This window comes from Trifolium pratense, linkage group LG2 (genome assembly GCF_020283565.1).
Source record: "Trifolium pratense cultivar HEN17-A07 linkage group LG2, ARS_RC_1.1, whole genome shotgun sequence".
Classification (NCBI taxonomy): Eukaryota; Viridiplantae; Streptophyta; class Magnoliopsida; order Fabales; family Fabaceae; genus Trifolium; species Trifolium pratense.
Window position 1 is genome coordinate 36552302 of NC_060060.1, and position 14404 is coordinate 36566705.

Sequence of the window (14404 nt, forward strand, 5' to 3'; positions counted from 1 at the left end):
GTAAACTATTCATATATCAGCTTTATGGTATATATTGAAAAAGTATGATGTCTGCAATTACAAAAGTGTGTGATTCAGTGGAATATACTCACTTGACAGTATGAATTTATTCACATTCATCAAAAAACAATTAAGAGTGGTTGAATGTCAATTCATTCTTAATTTTGCTTCAACAAACCATCCTTGATAGCTCCAAGTAGTTGCTCAACAATCTTGGGTACACCAATTTCAACAATTCTATGAACAACTTTTTCTGCAACTTTGTCAGCTAAGATTTCCAAATTATTTCCAGCATTAATCTCCTCTTCAAGTTGTTCCTCATCAAGATCCTGATTAAGTTGTCCAGCATTGGGTTGTCCAGCATTAGGTTGTCCTGCATCAGGTTGTCCGGCATCAGGTTGACCGGCATCAGGTTGTCCGGCATCAGGTTGACCAGCATCAGGTTGTCCGGCATCAGGTTGACCGGCATCACCGGCATTAGGTTGTCCAGCATCAGGTTGAACGGCATCAGGTTCCTCATCAGGTTGTTGAACTGCTAACCTTGCTGCCTTGTCCAACTTCCTAAACCTAGTTGCCATTGCATCTACAGTAAGTGCTTTAAAAATTTGAGAAAATTCAGGATCGAATTTTATGCTCTTAAATTTTTGGTTAACCCGGTGTATATTTCTATATTTATGAACTCCGTTCCTCAAGGCTGTATCTTCCCCTCCTGTCCACTGTTTTGGAGCAACTCTTACAACTTCTTGTTGATAAGCAAAGTTTTCATCATCAGTAGTGTCATCTTCATCATTAGAAGTGTCTTCTTCATCATCAGAAAAATCTTGATCAGAAGCATCCTCTATAACAAGAGCAATATCTTTAACACCAATTGGATTACCTTGAACACCAACAGGATTATCTTGAACAACAATTGGATTCACTTGAACACCTTCATTATCTTGAATAGCACCTAGGCCAGTATAACCTTCACCATCATTACCTTGAACAACAACTGGATTCACTTGGACACCTTCATTATCTTGAATAGCACCTAGGCCAGTATTACCTTCACCATCATTACCTTGAACAACAACTGGATTCACTTGGACACCTTCATTATCTTGAATAGCACCTAGGCCAGTATTACCTTCACCATCATTACCTTGAACAACAACTGGATTCACTTGGACACCTTCATTATCTTGAATAGCACCTAGGCCAGTATTACCTTCACCATCATTACCTTGAACAACAACTAGATTCACTTGGACACCTTCATTATCTTGAATAGCACCTAGGCCAGTATTACCTTCACCATCATTACCTTGAACAACAACTAGATTCACTTGGACACCTTCATTATCTTGAATAGCACCTAGGCCAGTATTACCTTCACCATCATTACCTTGAACAACAACTGGATTCACTTGGACACCTTCATTATCTTGAATAGCACCTAGGCCAGTATTACCTTCACCATCATTACCTTGAACAACAACTGGATTCACTTGGACACCTTCATTATCTTGAATAGCAGCATTCCCCAGGCCAGCATTACCTTCACCATCATTATCTTGAACTGCGGAATTCCCTGTGCCAGCGTTAAGTTCACCAGAACGGAATTTTTTCCAATGATACGGAGACATTTTCTGCAAAAATCACATAAAAAATAAATTATGTGTATAATTAAACTAAACTTAAAATAAAAAATTCATAAAATCAGCAACTAACAATATGAGAGATTCACTTCTTAAAATACACCATTAATAAAATTAAATACAGTATAAAAGAAGTAAAAAGCATTTCAGTGATCACTAATTTGAGCAAATCAATTATTCAATTCACAATTTACAAAAACTTAACCTAAAATCAATAACAACGATATCTAAAAACATGTATTTCTGAATCTACAACATTTCAAAACAATTTTTACTTCAAAGATTTCAAAGACTAAAACTACAAAAATTATCGAATAAATAAAATCAGCAATTAACAATACGAGAGATTCACTTATTAAAATACACCATTATTAAAATTAACTACAGTATAAAAGAAGTAAAAATCAATTGCTAATTTGAGCAAATCAATTATTCAATCCACAATTTACATAAATTTAACCTAAAATCAGTAGCAACAATTTCTAAACATGTATTACTGAATCTACAACATTTCAAACAATTTCTGCTTCAGAGATTTCAAAAACTAAAACTACAAAAACAAAATCATGAACCAATTATATGTAAAAACAAGTAAATTAACAAGTTTCATGAAGCAATTATACGAAAAAACAAGTAAATTAACAAGTTTCATGAAGCAATTAACAAGTAAAATCGATCTCTCCGAACATCAGTTATACCTGAGTGCAAAAGCGAGAGGGAGAAAAGAGCGCTAAACAAACCGCGAAAGCGAGAGGGAAGAGAGAGAGAGAGAGAGAGAGAGAGAGAGAGAGAGAGAGAGAGAGAGAGAGAGAGAGAGAGAGAGAGAGAGAGAGAGAGAGAGAGAGAGAGAGAGAGAGAGAGAGAGAGAGAGAGAAAGACGAGTTATGATTTTTGTAAAATGATGAAATAGTTACTTTTTTTGAAGGAGAAAGGGAATGAAATCGTTATTAAAAGAGCGGGAAATGAACCGGGTTGGAAGTTTGGGTCCAAAAACCCCCCACCCGGCTCAAATTTCGGGTTGAACCAGATGAAAATTAAGAAGACACGTCTCAAAACTACAGTAAAGATGTAATACTAATAGTATGTGTATTTTTTTTTTCCTGAAGTTATTGATTTTCTAATTAGTATGATATCAATTAATAAACACTACAGATCCAAGGAACAAGACAGTGAAATTGAATTTTTGCAACAAAAAGATGATAAGGAAAGTGACAAGGGGAGTGAGACACCAAGCAAGGTTACCACTATATTTGGATGCTAAAGAAATAATGAAGAGAGAAGAGAGAGAAAATTTATGAAAATTTTTAGTTAGTATAATTTAAAAAAAAAATTAGTTAGTATAATTTAAAACGACAATGCTAAATGACACGACTTGCACCGTCGTTGAATTTGCACGACGCGCTAGTTCCCTTATTATTCTTCTATATATTGTTGTATGAAAGTATAATATTATTATATAATACGTAGTAATTGTTAACGTGTTAACGTCATAAATTGATAATTGTTAGTTTACCATCAAATATTTCAAACTAAAAAATTGGTTCAAGTTACATATACTTTTTAAAATAAAAAAATTGTCCCATGTGAATATAGTAAATCAGTTAGTAGAGATATTGCATGTAAAATGTAGGATCGAGGTTCGAACCTTGGTACACCTATTTATTCATTTTTTTTAGTCAAATAGCCTAGTGGCTAGAAATCTCACAATTAAGATGGATAAGTGTGACGATCGGGGTTCGAACTTCGTCCCCTGCATATAGGTTCAAACATGTGGACACCTATTTATTTACCTTTTTTTGTGAAATAATCTAGTGGCTAGAAATTTCACACTTAAGGTGGATAAGTGAGATGACCCCTACATATATAATGCAATATCTTTGACAACTGAGTTAAACAAATGCATTCTCATCAAAATTTGAAAGGGTGTAATAATGTATATGGCTATCAATGATAGGTCATGCGCTTTTCACGACAAACAGGGTCGTGCAATTAAGCATTTTCCAATTTAAAATATGGAGTAATTATAATTATAGTTGAATGGGGTAATATTGGAAATAGAAACAGATTGTTATTTGTTAAACATTTTCCTATTTATATACTCCTTATGGTCCTATATATAAGGAACACATTGAAAAAACACACATACCAAATATGTTTGTTTTTTTTATTAAAAATTCTAAAATGTTATATGTTATTCCAAAACTAACCTTGAGAATGTGTTTGTGTAATTAATACATAACATTGAAATATGTTGCATTTTATAAAATTTAATAAGAATATACAAGGGAATATCTATTTAATAAAAAATAAATTTAATAAGTGTTTGGATAAAAAAAAAATTCGAAGTATTCCTTATACATATTACCGAAGGGAGTACCATAAAAACTTGCATTTTAATTTCCCAACTCACCTTTCAAATATCAAAGGTAATTAAATTCCCAGGACAATTATTGTTTTTCTAATTTCCAAGACAATTAATGGTCAGATCATTTATGTGCTTTAATTTATTTTATTTTTGACAAATGTGCTTTAAATTTATTAAAAAATTAAAATCTCATAACACTAGTTAAGAAAACTAAAAAAAATTGAAACTAATACTGAATCCCTTCCAAAATGTAAGTCACTTTAAGAAAAAATATTGTACCAAATTACAAGTCATTTTACATTACCAATAAAGCATTTGATGCTATTTTTCTTATTATACCCTTAACTATTTATTACTCTCTCTTCTTTCAATTATTTAATTTATTTTTTTTATACCATTAATGAAGGACAATTTTGTAAACTAACTAATAATTTATCTTTTCCATACAACATTAATTACATTTCTTAATTTATGTAATTTGGCCAAAATGTCTTACATTTTAGAACGAATGGAGTATCTTATAACTTTAAAAGATAAATTTACCATATTTAAAAAGACACATGTTAAGAAAATAAATATGATCAATTTGTATTGAAATTTTTACATTCAAACTTTTTAAGCATTAAATATTTTATATCATTAAATATTAAATTTTTATTTTTAGATAGTTTAACATGTACCAAATACTCTTCATCAAAAAAAAAAAAAAAAAATGTACCAAATACTACATTACAAAATAATCTATATTAATACGACCCTTTGATTTTTTACATCTTATTTAATTTCATGTCAAACCAATCTCATGTTACAAGACCTATTTTTCTAAGAACTAATTTCATGCGAAAATAAGGCAAAATTACATCACAAGTCCTTTATCTTATTTATTTGTAACACTTTGGTCTTTTATCTTTTTTTTTTAACACTTTGGTCCTTTATCTTTTATTTGTAACACTTTAGTCCTTTATTTTTTTTATTTGTAACACTTTAGTCCCTTTTTTTTAACAGTTTGGTCCTTTATCTTGTTTTATTTGTAACAGTTTGGTCCTTTATTTTTTATAAATAAATAAGATAAGGATCAAAGTGTTACAAAAAAAAAAGATAAAGGACCAAATTGTTACAAAAAAAAAGATAAAGAACCAAACTGTTACAAAAAAATAAGATAAAGGATTAGGTCTTATAAAAAGATCAGAGATGTACCACATGTATTTATAATTGCTTAAAAAAAAACATGTATTTATAATAAGATGTTACCACAACTTCCAAAAGCCAGTTTATTACACGCGCTTACAAAAAAAAAAAAATTTGTTTGCTAATATCATGCCTTTTTTTGGCTCAAAAACATGATGGTGGACTTCTTTTTTTTCCTTTTCATGAAACAGTAAGACTCTGTTCGGTAAAAATAAGCTATAAGTCAGCTGATAGCTGATAAGATAACTTATAGCTGAAAAACTAGTTTATAGCTGATAGCTGATGGCTGGTAGCTTATAACTGAAAAGCTAGTAGAATAAAATTAAAGTGTTTGACAAATTTAGCTGTTGTAAGTACAAAATGACATAAAAATACATGGTTAGTGGGTAGTTTTTTTTTTTTTGGTAAGTGTTAGTGGGTAGTTATTATAATTTTTAATAAATAAATAAATAAAATTAATGAGGGTAAATATGGAATAAAATGAAAAAGCTATAAGCTATAAGCTCATTCGCTACTTGAAATAGCATATCAAAAAACGCTATAAGCTAATTAGAGAAGCTCGTTACCAAACACTTCACATTTTTTTCAAACAAGCTTATAAGCTAGTTCAATAAACTATAAGCTAGCTTATTGAACTTAACATACTGTGCCTAAAAATAATCATCTTCAAAATCAAAGTTAAGACTTAAGACTTTCAAGAAGTTTTCTTTATTTCTCTTTCTACGAAAATGTAAACTTCATTGAAATGACTCAAAGTAAAAATTGTTTACTTCTCTTATAAAGTTACTAAAAATATTGTAGCTAGCGGCACATGTATTACCAATTATTTGGAGTCAGCTTAATTATCAATTCTTTTCAGTAATTAAATATTATTAAAGTTGATTATTGCTCTTTTAAAGTAAAATAAATGGACCACCTTAACACCAAGGAAATCATATGCACAAATACACTGAAAGACAAATATACCAGTGCCAAAAAATATATGGTCATCTAAAGGAAGGAAGGTATCAAACTTTCCAATATCAACAATAAAAATGCAAAATGGAACGCAACCATTCCCAAGGCAGAATACTAAAATCTAAAATGTAAGGCAAACAAACACCCGATGAGAGTCTTGAGATGAGACAAAATGAAGTACACGAGGAAGTCACAATCACAACAAGTTTTGGTCTCAATTAGCAGCTGTGGGGTCTTGTTGCAACTGAGACAGAGCTACAATTAGTAGCTGTAAAAGAGTGATATAAAGATTAACAGATAGAAATAGCAGAGGAGAGTATTGAGTATTAAGCTGGCAAGCAATTAACAGTACACCAAGAAACCTAGGTAGTCCACACAGTCATGGTAAGATAAATAAGTAGCAAACTAAGATGACTATAAATCAATAAGAATGATGTGTTATGGACAAGACTTTTGGGCTTAGCCAAGCCTAATGTCAACGTTCACAAATCTCAAAAGATATGCATTATTCTAACCTCTACCTCCACCTCAAGCTTATACTGACTTGGGCGTCAGAGCATCGTCGGTCACCTACAACACTCGGATTTCGACCTCCAGCTCGAAGCATTTCTTCCACCAATCCAAGTTCTCTACCTCTTTTTTATCTCTTAAGATAAAACTTGAGTTCCTTTAAGGATGAATCAAATAAAATTGGACAATGAAAAACTTGAGCAGGGTCACTTTTACCAGCGAAACAAATACATCAGAACTATGAGTGAAACTTACAAAGGAAGGAAATCATATTTGTTTCAATAATAAATAAATAAAAGCCGGTTATGTCACAAAAAGCAATATGATTCAAGGCAAAGAAGCTTATAACAGCAAACTGCATAAATTATATTGTGAATTAAAAAAATACACCTTATATTTCAAAACTATATTGGGAATTATCCGCATAGACTAATGAAATGATACACATTTGTAAGTTGACATTAAAAAAAAAAGTTCTATAAGAAGTAAATCATAAAAAAAAAATAATCTTAAATTTCAAAATTGAAATGTCGCAAACAAGATCCATGACGTGAGAAGAGTTTCATCTCTTTGTCCTTCAAGTCTCTCGTTCTAATGACACAGCTGTGTATGTATGTCAGTTGAGGCAATCACAGTGCATATTTGATGCAAATTAAATACTGCAGATGTGGCACATAAGCTTCTCTGTCATATGCAAATATTCTATAGCCAAATTAGGATATATATAAATGTATATGAGAAATAATAGGAGAAATAGTAGGACACAATTTTGATCTCTAATAGTCTAATGTGTATATATTTGATAGTCTCTTTCAATGGAATAAACAGAGAAAAATATTTCCACTCTTAGTTTTGTTACATTCCTTTAATCCTTAGCCCAAATCAATTCAGTTATGGAACCCAACACTGCCCAAGTCCATAAGTTATCTTTCTCAATGATGGCCTTAATAACACCATTGAGGCAAGATTAGAAAGAATTGTGTCATCTTTAACACCGTTCAAATTGATCTCTCTGAGTTGTTTGCAGTTTTGTAGCACATGCTTCACTCCTTCATACGTGACATGATCACAAAATTTCAACGACAATTGCAAAATCTCAGTACAACTCTTTGTAATAACATTGAGTGTTCGATCATCAACCGTTGAATTTGACAAGTTCAACACCTCCAATTTAAGAACTTGAAACTTCATCATTCTATGTAGCTTCACACCAGAACAGTCGGCTAAGTTCAAATGTCTAATGTTACGACATCGATATAAAACACGATAAATACCTTTTTGAGATATGTCTTCGCAATGATTCAAATCAAGGAGCTGCAAATTTGGGAAACAATCGGCAATGAGGAACATGTGAGTGGTACGAAGATATTCAGTTTTTGAACATGTGACCTCAGTTAAAGTTTTAATATTTTGAGAGAAATCAAGTAAGCCATTAGCAGGCATGGTGCGTAGGTCGTAGAGTTTGAGTGATGTGAGATTGATCGAGAGAGTAGAGATTTGGCGGAGAAGCTCATCGAGGTCACCACCCTGGCCACAAAGGTGGAGGGAAGTGAGGTTGGGGAATCTTCGGACGAGGTTGAGTGCTTCTTGGATTGTTTGACAGTCTTTGATAGTGAGAGAGAACCGGAGACGGTTTGTGATGGAGAGAAACTGTTTGGAGACGAGGGAGAGAGAGTGGTAGTCTTCATCATCAATGCGCATGTTTTTGAATATAAGTTCCCAACAATCATCAGGTAAATACTGAAATTTGAGAGAATTTGTTTTTGTTCTCTTCCTTTTCATATTGAGGAGTAATGTTTTTAGAGAATTTGTTGGTGTTGTTCTCTTCATATTGAGGAGGTACAGTATGTTGTAGCCGCTGGCAGGATACTCTAGCAATCAAGGAGGCAGAACAAAAACAAGGTACTATTATTTATTTATACTGAAAAAGCCTTCTATTTTAAATTCGTTAACTAAATCTTACCTTGGTGAATATATATTATTTTATGATAGTAAATTTAATTTATTTCATTAATCAAATAGTTTTTTTAAAGGAAAATATTGAAATTAATCAAATAGTTATCAATATAAAAAAGGAATCAACTCGAAAATAAAACAATTAGACATAAAATAGACCGTCTTACTTAAGAATGAGCAATCATATTTATTTATAACTTGACAAACGTATTGGATTAGATTTTGAACGACTATTTTTACAAAAAAAAATCTTGAAATAAGATTGTGTGGGATTGTATTGATTTTATGAGATTTGAGAAGATTTCGTTCTAAAAGATTTTTTACAATCATGATTCTTAGCACAAAATTTTAATGAATTTCTACATATTTTCAAGATTTCAAAATTCTTTACAAATTTTTAAGATTCTTAAAGATTCAATACATTTAAAAAAAATAAAGTGAATGAAAAAAATGGTAATAAATTATTCATGTTCGCCAAGTATCATTTTTCCACATACCTGAACTTATATTATACTCCATGAATTAGTATCTTTTCATTCCTGCTCTTGTGTTTAAACAAAAAATTCGTAGTCGTTGTCCAAACAAATACCGATGAATTACCTCGTACTTACCTGGATACTTCCAAGAAGGTGGGATGAAGATTGAAATAGAAGTCAGAGGTTTTCCATTCGATAGAATAGAATGATTTCTATCTATGACAATTACTGTATGAAATGAAAGAATAATTTCTTGACACATAATAATACAATTTTTAACAATAGAATAATCTCTTCTTAATTTCTAGACTATACCACGTTGCTATATCAACCACCAGTCCAGTCTATATCAACCGGTTGCTTAATTGTCAAAGTTCATCTGTGGAACAGCTTTTACTATAGCTATAGTCCACATGAATTATTCAAGGCGTTCAAAGTTGAAACACAACACATCATATAAAGAGGAGTAGATCGACTGTTCACAGTATAATCCATTCATGTCATAATTAATGATCAATAATATTAGTTACACACAAGATGGCCAAATCCTTGTGTTTTTCATGGTTTGTGTTATATGTTTTTCTTTTGGTGGTACATATGCAAACGGTGAGTACAAACGCAAACGAGATTGGAGTGATCAAATTGAGAGTCGGGGTCCCTAAGAAAGAAGGTTTCACACAATTTGTGAATGTAGTTTGGGACTCTCATGAGAACAAGTACAATGTTTCTGGATATTGCATGGATGTTTTCAATGCCGTTGTAAGCAACTTAACTTTCAAGGTTTCTCTACAAATTGAACCTTATGATATTGATGATTCAAAAGGCAGTACTAGAACATACGATTCACTTCTACACCAGATCCCAGAAAAGGTTAGAAATGACCTTATGTTATTAATTTAATGACTTAATGTTCCTGTACATTCAATTTTAAATTAACTCTGTTTTTTTTATTTATGCTAATTAATTACAGTATGATGTTGTGGTGGGCGACATAACAATTTTGGCGCATCGTGCACAATTTGTAGATTTTACACTGCCATATACAGCATTAGAAGTTAGAATGTTAGTTCCTGTTGTACATGGGAGGCACCAAACCATGTGGATTTTTGTGAAACCCTTTAGCTGGGATCTTTGGTTGAGCATACTCATCATCTCCGTGCTCATAGGGTTTGTCATTCTCATCATGGAAAGAAACGTACATATTGTTCCTCACCAGAACCAGAGTTCCCCATATCGACAACAACTCAACGCAATAACCATTTTATGGTTTCCGATTTCACAAGCCATTCTTCCTGAAAGTAATTTCTTAACTTAATTTAGTTTAGGGGAAATTACATTTATTGCCCCTTAACTTATTACTCCCTCCAGTCTTTATTATAAAAAAAATTCACTTTTTAAATACATTGAAAGTTTGATATATATTTTAGTTTTTTTGAAATGGAAATTGGTCCTTCAAACAGAGGTTACCTACCCAAACATTTCCCCAAAAACTAGTGTGCATTCCATTCCCTAGTTTCTTCACCACACTTTGGGCAAACCAATTTATATTAATGTTAGTTCCAATCGACCATATATCCTTCCACCACAATGATGCGGACCACGGTTTGCACTCCTCTCCCAAAACAACATTCCCCACTGCCGAGCTTCCATATTTACTATTGTCTAGATACGTCAAACTTTGAATGTATCTAAAGTGGATCTCTTCTTATAATTAGGATCGGAGAGAGTATTAGGGCCCGTTTGGTGCGCATGATAGGATAGTGACAGAATATGATATACAACAGGATAGTGATAGGATAGGATATCAGCAGGATAACAGTTATCCTATCATATGTTTGGTGCACACAGGATAACAAACATGATAACTATTATATCATATTTTTAATACATATTTGTTCATATCAATGTGATAAGATACATAACATATTTAAATGACAAAATTACCCTCGTAAAACAATTGTTATTTGTTAAAAATTATATTGTAATACTTTGAATTTTATAAATAAAAATATAAATAAGTAATTGTACAAAAAGAAAAAGTAATCAAATAACTTTAAATTTTAAATACAAATCATGAGAAAATAAACAAATTAAGTTTTTTATATGAATCATGATCAAATAAATAACTCAATTATACATGTTAGATAAGCTAAATAAATATATGATATATGTAAATAATAAAACTACCATTGCAAAAGAATTATATTTAAGTTGTTATTAAATTTAAATTAATATTCTTATTTTGCAATTTTTTAATAATTATTTTAATTTAAAATATTGTAATTTTAGGAGGATTTTGATTTTTTAGATTATATAAATTACAAAATTACCCTTGTGAGAAAATCACATATATATTTAAAAATTAATTATTTTATTATTAATTTACTATCAAATTATTTTATTAATTTTCAATTTTTTATTTTAAAATATATTTTATAGAATAAATCAACGATTTTTTTTTTCTTATCCTATCCTGCTGGTAACCCAGTTCAAATTCAGGATAAGGATTTTAACTAGAGAAACAGGATAGGATAAGCTTCAGGATTAACTTATCATATCCTGTTGTGTCACCAAACACTGGATTGAGACAGGATATGATATAGTTATCCTATCCTGTCTCTTATCCTGTGCACCAAACGGGCCCTTATGTTTTAATTTGATCTCATAAGTTTTTTCAGATTCTATTTTGATATATATTCTTTTGAGTTTGTCAAATGTATTGTCACGCAAGAAACATTTGTCAAATGTCTTTTAATTAATGTTTGTATAGATAGATATGTGTCTACTTTTGATGATTTGTTGGTTTTAAATTAATTTTGGATTTTCAGGACATGTGGTTGCCAAAAAGTGCTCAAGATTTGTGTTGATGGTTTGGCTACTATTAGCATTTGTACTAATGCAAAGTTACACAGCTAATTTGACGTCTATATTGACCGTAGATCAGATACAACCCAGTTCTCTCACACTGAATGATCTAAGGAAACATGGATATTATGTTGGATATCAAACCGGTTCTTTCGTTTATCACTTATTGGTACAACAATTGCAGTTTGATCCGTCCATGTTGAAGGCATATGACAACATTGATGACTATCATGACGCTTTGAAGCGTGGAAGCCAAGGTGGGGGTGTTATCGCTATATTCGACGAAGTCCCCTACCTTAATGCCTACCTTCATAAATTTGGATCCAATTACATCAAAGCTGGTTCCACCTATCGAAGTGAAGGATTTGGTTTTGTAAGTACTTTTTCAATCTATCTTCTTCTTCTTCTTCCTCTCTTTATGTGCGAGTGATTTTAATTAATATTATTTTAGCTGTTTTTTTTAGGTATTCCCTTACAACTCCAATCTTACTGCTCACTTTTCAAGAGCCATCTTAAATGTGAATGACAATTATTATTTAATGCATAAGATTGAGGAAAAATATTTTGGGAGAAATGAAGAGGTACAAAAGCAGTCCGTGCAAGTGTCTTCAGCTTCACCAAGTCTTACATTTCACAGCTTTGCAGGGCTATTTTTGATCACTGGCATTTCTATCTTATTGGCATTATTTGTCTCTGAAATTCTTATTTGTCAAAAATCTATCTCGATGGTTAGAGAATACATTCAGAGATATTTGTTACGCTCTCCTACAGAAGCACGTGTTCATCCAAATGATATTCATTTAACACAGCAACAACGTATCAAGCCAATCAAGGTGGCATCGTGTAAAACTATTTTACACCGTCAGTACATATCAATTAAACTCTTTAATTATTTAATTAATGTTGTTGTTTGTTTTTTTTTTTTTTATTTGTTTGGATATAATGTACTTGCGATGGGCTCAATTAATGGGCCAAACAAATGGACTTTCATTTTTATATATTTTTTTTTGTTTTTCGATTTTTAAAGTAAAGTAACAATGATGTTACGAACAATAAAAATTAAATGTTTTATCATGTATTTTTTTAGATTTTTTTACCCAGACAAAAATTGGGACACTACGTTACAAATTATTATTTCTCGTTTATTTATTTTTTAAGTTTTTCTTCTCGAGATATTAACCCATTTTATTGTAAGAAAAAAGATTGTTGCATACTTGCATAGACATATTCTCAGCATCACCGTACTCAACATACAGTTAACCATAACATTAACTTTCAACCAAAAAAATCCACAACATAACTAGAACATGGACTTTTGTATGAAAAAATAAAATCCTACTTTTCGCACCCCTGACATACATGCGCACCTCCTGATATTTCAAATTTATCTCTCGCTACTTAGAAAGCGAGTGTGTAAATAGAAAAAATTGGGAAAAAAAGAGTTCGCTTTCTAGATAGCAAACTAGCTCTAAGTTCGCTTTCTAGATAGCAAAGTGCAAACTAAGTTCGTTTTTTGGGATGCGAAACTTATAAAAATAAAAATAAAAATTCCTCTTCACAACGCAATGTCTGCACCCCTAGAATGAAAAAAAGAGTTCGTTTTCTAGATGGCAAATGTAGCTGAGTTCGCTTTCTAGAATGCAAACTTCTTTTTTCATGATTTTTTTTTTCATTCTAGGGGGTGCATACGTTGGGTTTAGGCCAAAAATATTGTCACTCGCTACTTAGAGGGGGTGACCGAGGATTTTCGGGGGGCGCAAAAAGTATGATTAAAAAAATTAGATCATAGACCAAACAACCCACACCCAGGAAGTAAATAAAAGGATTTTTGCACCCTACTAAGAATCCAAACATATAAAGTTCGGATTCTTGGATTCGAAGTGTAGTTTTAGTTGCTCAAATTATAGAATATGAACTGGCAAAATATACACATTGGCCGGTGGTCATATTCTTGGTTGGTGGCCGGTGGCCAATTTTAATGGTTTTTTTTTTTTTTTGAGATGTTGTCTCTTGTTTGATAAATTAGTTGTCTTGCTCTAGTCTATAAATATTGTCCTTCATTCTTACTTGTATCATTCGTTCTTCTTGTAAATAAAAGAAGAGTCAGGATCCGTTGACACCAACTAGTTTGACACCAAATGTTACACCTCTCAATAACGTTTTAACTGATATAAATTTTATAAAATCCACCGTTGGATTGAAAGTTTACATCATATAGATCATTTGTGTAAAATTTCAAATAAATCCAAAATCATTTGATATGTTATTGAGATACATCAAAATTAACGGTTTTTGTATTTTTTTAAATGCCGTTAATCTTTATGTGTCTCAATAGCATATCAAATGATTTTGGATTTGTCTGAAATTTTACACAAATGATCTATATGATGTAAACTTTCAATCCAACGGTGGATTTTATAAAATTTATATCGGTTAAAACGTTATTGAGA

At 31.4% G+C, this 14404-nt stretch overlaps 3 protein-coding genes across 4 annotated transcripts; 1 reads left to right on the forward strand and 2 right to left on the reverse strand.

The window, feature by feature from the left end:
- On the reverse strand, window positions 1–2808 carry LOC123909536 (spore wall protein 2-like). The gene is made up of 2 exons (XM_045960382.1): window positions 2336–2808; window positions 1–1628 (listed from the first exon to the last, which is right to left on the reverse strand). The coding sequence occupies exon 2, from the start codon at window positions 1623–1625 to the stop codon at window positions 159–161; it is 1467 nt and encodes a 488-aa protein (XP_045816338.1). The 5' UTR covers window positions 1626–1628; window positions 2336–2808; the 3' UTR covers window positions 1–158.
- A 4724-nt stretch (window positions 2809–7532) lies between these two features.
- On the reverse strand, window positions 7533–9343 carry LOC123911332 (F-box/LRR-repeat protein fbxl-1-like). Its single transcript, XM_045962737.1, has 2 exons — window positions 9111–9343; window positions 7533–8528 (listed from the first exon to the last, which is right to left on the reverse strand). Exons 1-2 carry the CDS (start codon window positions 9130–9132, stop codon window positions 7549–7551), a joined length of 1002 nt encoding a protein of 333 aa, XP_045818693.1. The 5' UTR covers window positions 9133–9343; the 3' UTR covers window positions 7533–7548.
- Window positions 9344–9349: 6 nt separating this feature from the next.
- Window positions 9350–13028, forward strand: LOC123911330 (glutamate receptor 2.5-like). Of its 2 annotated transcripts, none has more exons than XM_045962735.1 (4): window positions 9350–9959; window positions 10060–10387; window positions 11918–12327; window positions 12419–13028. In XM_045962735.1, exons 1-4 carry the CDS (start codon window positions 9627–9629, stop codon window positions 12977–12979), a joined length of 1632 nt encoding a protein of 543 aa, XP_045818691.1. In that variant the 5' UTR covers window positions 9350–9626; the 3' UTR covers window positions 12980–13028. The 2 variants fall into 2 exon arrangements, with proteins under 2 accessions (XP_045818691.1, XP_045818692.1); XM_045962736.1 differs by having other exon boundaries at window positions 12406–12611.
- The last annotated feature ends 1376 nt before the right edge of the window (window positions 13029–14404 follow it).

Excerpts from the sequence above, each read along its gene's own strand:
- LOC123911330 (XM_045962735.1), top strand. The coding sequence starts at position 9,627 with ATGGCCAAATCCTTGTGTTTTTCATGGTTTGTGTTATATGTTTTTCTT. Across the intron at positions 9,960-10,059 it reads TACACCAGATCCCAGAAAAG|TATGATGTTGTGGTGGGCGA; the intron begins GTTAGAAATGAC and ends AATTAATTACAG. Across the intron at positions 12,328-12,418 it reads GAAGTGAAGGATTTGGTTTT|GTATTCCCTTACAACTCCAA; the intron begins GTAAGTACTTTT and ends TGTTTTTTTTAG.
- LOC123909536 (XM_045960382.1), bottom strand. The coding sequence starts at position 1,625 with ATGTCTCCGTATCATTGGAAAAAATTCCGTTCTGGTGAACTTAACGCT.
- LOC123911332 (XM_045962737.1), bottom strand. The coding sequence starts at position 9,132 with ATGGAGTATAATATAAGTTCAG. Across the intron at positions 8,529-9,110 it reads GGAGTATAATATAAGTTCAG|AGTATCCTGCCAGCGGCTAC; the intron begins GTATGTGGAAAA and ends CTTGATTGCTAG.